Raw genomic sequence first — 3237 nt, 5'->3', positions numbered from 1 at the left:
GCTTGTGAAGGGCTCGGAGAAGGTTCTGGAGTCCCGCGCTGGCGCTGACGGCCTCTGTTGGGCTTCTCTCTGCAGGTGGCCACAGCTGGCTCCTCAGTGCTGCTGTTCGAGGGCGTCCTGACCAGAGAGGCCGTGGGATGGTGAGTGTGAAAGTGGATGTGGGTTCTCCAGGTGCTGCTTCTGCTCCAAGTGCCACGGGAAGGGCGAGGCATGGGCACGGGCATGCAGAGGCGTGCGTGGCATGAATGCAGCGTGATGGCTGTTCCCGCTGGGTACACCCTCCCCGTGCCGAGCAGCCGGAAACACAGAACACACCGCCCCTTGCGCCCTCGTCCCCAGAGGCGTGAGCATGGTGGGCAGCCATGGCGACGTGTAAAGCTGTGTGGGTGTCTTTACTCCTTCAATCCATTTGCTCTCGGACAAGCTCCGACCATCCTTGTATAGACGGACCCGCCCTTTCCCAGGAGACAGCACTGCCTCTCTGTGACCTCCAAGCAGAGACCTGAGATGTGAGTCGTGCGGTGCAGGGTGCTTGGTCAGCCTGAGGGGCTGTGACCAGAGCCATGCGGCAAGGGAGAGCGGTAGGAGGGAGGCTGGAGAGGCAGCTGACCACATGGGCCTTGAAGGCCATGGTGGGCCTGGCTCCACCTGAGAGGAGGGGAGGCCAGGACTGAGCTGCACTCCCTGTGCCCATCTGAGGCTCACTGTCGAGCAGGCGGAGCGAAGACCGGCCGAGGCTCCGGCAGTGATCTCGCAGGCAGCCCTGGAAGCGGGGGGCTGGTCGGACCCCTGCATGTGCTGCAGTGAAGGCCGTGGGGTTGGAGAGGGAGGGAGGAGGCGGGATGACGTGCACGCTCTGGCCCGAGCAGTGGAGAACACGCAGTGCGACTCGCTGAGATGGGGAGTCAGAGGGGAGCGCAGGGCTGCAAGTTGGGGTGCAGGATTCGTGAAGGCTGGCTGCCCGTTCCACCTGAGCGTCGAGCTCTCAGTAGGCAGGTGGCTAGAGGCCTGGCGGTCAGGAGAGGGGAGAAAGGGGGGTGAGTCCGAGTCACGGAAGAAGCCTGTGCGGTTATTGCCAAGGAACCTGGGCTTCGGGAGTTTCTGGGTTTTGAGCGCTTGGGTGTAAGGAGGGTGTGTTTTCAGCTGCCAAGAATTTTCCAAGCGCAGCGTGAGCCCCAGAGGAGGAGCGGCAGACGGGCCCCAGCGTCTGCCTCCCACACGGAGCTGTCTGCAGTCTCCATGTGCATTGTCCTCAGTGAGACTGGGGCCCGGCTGGCAGCCCCGGGCAGGGCCGGCTGGTCTCTGTCCCTGGGGCTTGGACTGTCACTCGGCCCAGAAGGCAAGGCCTGTAGTGATTGTTCTGTTTCCTGTCTTTCAAATTTTAGTCGATGTTCAGAAATCAGCTGATTTCCCCTGGAAGCCCAGATCTCTGGATTCTTTTGAGAATGTGGAAGAGTTGCTGTGTGGCCTGTACGTCCACGGTAGCTGCTGCAGGAGTGGGTAGAGGCTGCCCCTCCGTGGACGTGGGCCGGGCGTCAGTGTGGCCCCCAGCTCCAGGCTGGGCCCGGGGCCGGAGGGCCTCCAGGGCAGGAGCCAGGCCTTCGTCACCGTTGCCTGTCCCACCCGGTGCTGAGTAAACGAGTGGCCAGCCTTTTAAGTACACACTCAAGAGAAATTATAAATCTAGGGGCCAGTGTCGGTCAGTGTCTAGCTAATGATCTTGTTTTTAATTTTATAAAAACAATCTGTGGCCAAAACCGGTTTGGCTCAGTGGATAGAGCGTCGGCCTGCGGACTGAAAGGTCCCGGGTTCGATTCCGGTCAAGGGCATGTACCTGGGTTGCGGGCACATCCCCAGTAGGAGGTGTGCCGGAGGCGGCTGATCGATGTTTCTCTCTCATCGATGTTTCTAACTCTCTATCTCTCTCCCTTCCTCTCTGTAAAAAATCAATAAAATATATTTAAAAAAAAAAAAACAAAAAACAATCTGTGGCAAGCCCAATAATTTAACATATCCAGGTTAATATTTACTCTTTTTTGTTGTTAATCCTCAATTGAGGATTTTTTTCTATTGATATTTTTGCAGAGAGTGGAATGGAGGGGGGGCTATGCCAGCAGTTCCGGTGGAGGGCACCCTGCAGGCAGCGCTTGTTAAAGAAATGCACAACAAATAGCAGCAAATCAATTAGCCTGAATCTCAGATTCGCCCCCAAATACGTGACTTATCTGGCAGGTTCCACTAACAGCCGCTGCCCTTTATTTTCTTAAAAAAAAAAAAAATTATCTCTGGATTGGAATGAATGTTTCAAAAACAAACGCGGCCTGCCTGCAACACCAGCCCCGTGTGAATACACCAGGTGGTGACACCCTTCCACGCAGCCAGGAAGTTCAAAGCCGGCGCAGACCAGGGCGCCGTGTGCCTGCGGTTGGCGTCCCTCCGCGTGGCGGGCCCTGTGTTTGTTATTTGGCTCTGCGCGTGCGAAGGAGACGTTCCTCAGACCACAGAGCTTTCTTTGCAGACACATGTGTCCTTTAGATGCTCTTGGTGAGCAAGCACGATGGGTAGCAATGGCTGCTGCTTCCGCGTGTCTTCAGTGTCCAGTTCCAGGAGCAACGTGGAGTCTTTCGTGAACAGATTGTGGCCACTTGAAAGCTCAGGACCAAGCCCTGCTCTCAGGGACCTCCATCTCCAGAACGTCTCATCTTCCAAACCGAAACTCTGCCCCGTTAGAAACGACCCGTCCTCAGCCCGTTCCCCCCACCCCCGCCCGTCTCTGTGAGTGACTCCTGGTACCTCCCGCGGGTGGGGTCACACGGTGTCTGAGCACAGGGTCCCCCCGCCTCCCTCCCGCTGTCGCATGTTGCAGAGCCTCCTTCCTTCTCGGGCTGAGGAAGACTCCGTGTGTCGTCACATGTCGCGTGACTCCTCGTCCTTCAGTGGGTCATTGGGGTGCTTCCCAGCGGTGGCTGTTGTGGGTGTTGCTGCTGTGAACATAGGTGTGCAGATGCCTGTTTGCGTCCCTGCTGTCAGTGATTCTTCCCCTTGTGCCCCCTCCCTCCCCCCCAAAAAAACACACAAAAAAGCTGCAGGGCGCTTGGTAGGCCCTTGTTGAGTTTCTGGCTGAGAAGGCAGGCCTGGGAGTCGGGCGTTGGTGCCTCTGCTCACTGCCTGAGGTGACCAGGCCTGGAGCAGACCCCGCACCCTCTGCTCGCAGTCTCCCCCCATCTCCCCGTCTGC

The 3237-nt window shown here is 58.0% G+C and overlaps 1 protein-coding gene across 6 annotated transcripts in view; it reads left to right on the top strand.

The window, feature by feature from the left end:
- Positions 1 to 3237, top strand: part of TMEM241 (transmembrane protein 241) — a 91474-nt gene that overhangs the window by 80320 nt on the left and 7917 nt on the right. For 4 of the 6 annotated variants that reach the window (XM_015570538.1, XM_015570539.1, XM_015570540.1 and 1 more), the window contains one exon: positions 76 to 140. The exons of the other annotated variants lie outside the window; for them this stretch is intronic. In XM_015570538.1, coding sequence (XP_015426024.1) covers positions 76 to 140 — 65 coding nt within the window. The remainder of the gene's footprint in view (positions 1 to 75; positions 141 to 3237) is intronic. 6 annotated transcript variants of the gene reach the window in all.

This window comes from Myotis davidii, unplaced genomic scaffold (genome assembly GCF_000327345.1).
Source record: "Myotis davidii unplaced genomic scaffold, ASM32734v1 scaffold1467, whole genome shotgun sequence".
Taxonomy (NCBI): domain Eukaryota; kingdom Metazoa; phylum Chordata; class Mammalia; order Chiroptera; family Vespertilionidae; genus Myotis; species Myotis davidii.
Note: the sequence above shows the minus strand (reverse complement) of the source record. Positions and strands in the feature narration are given on the sequence as shown.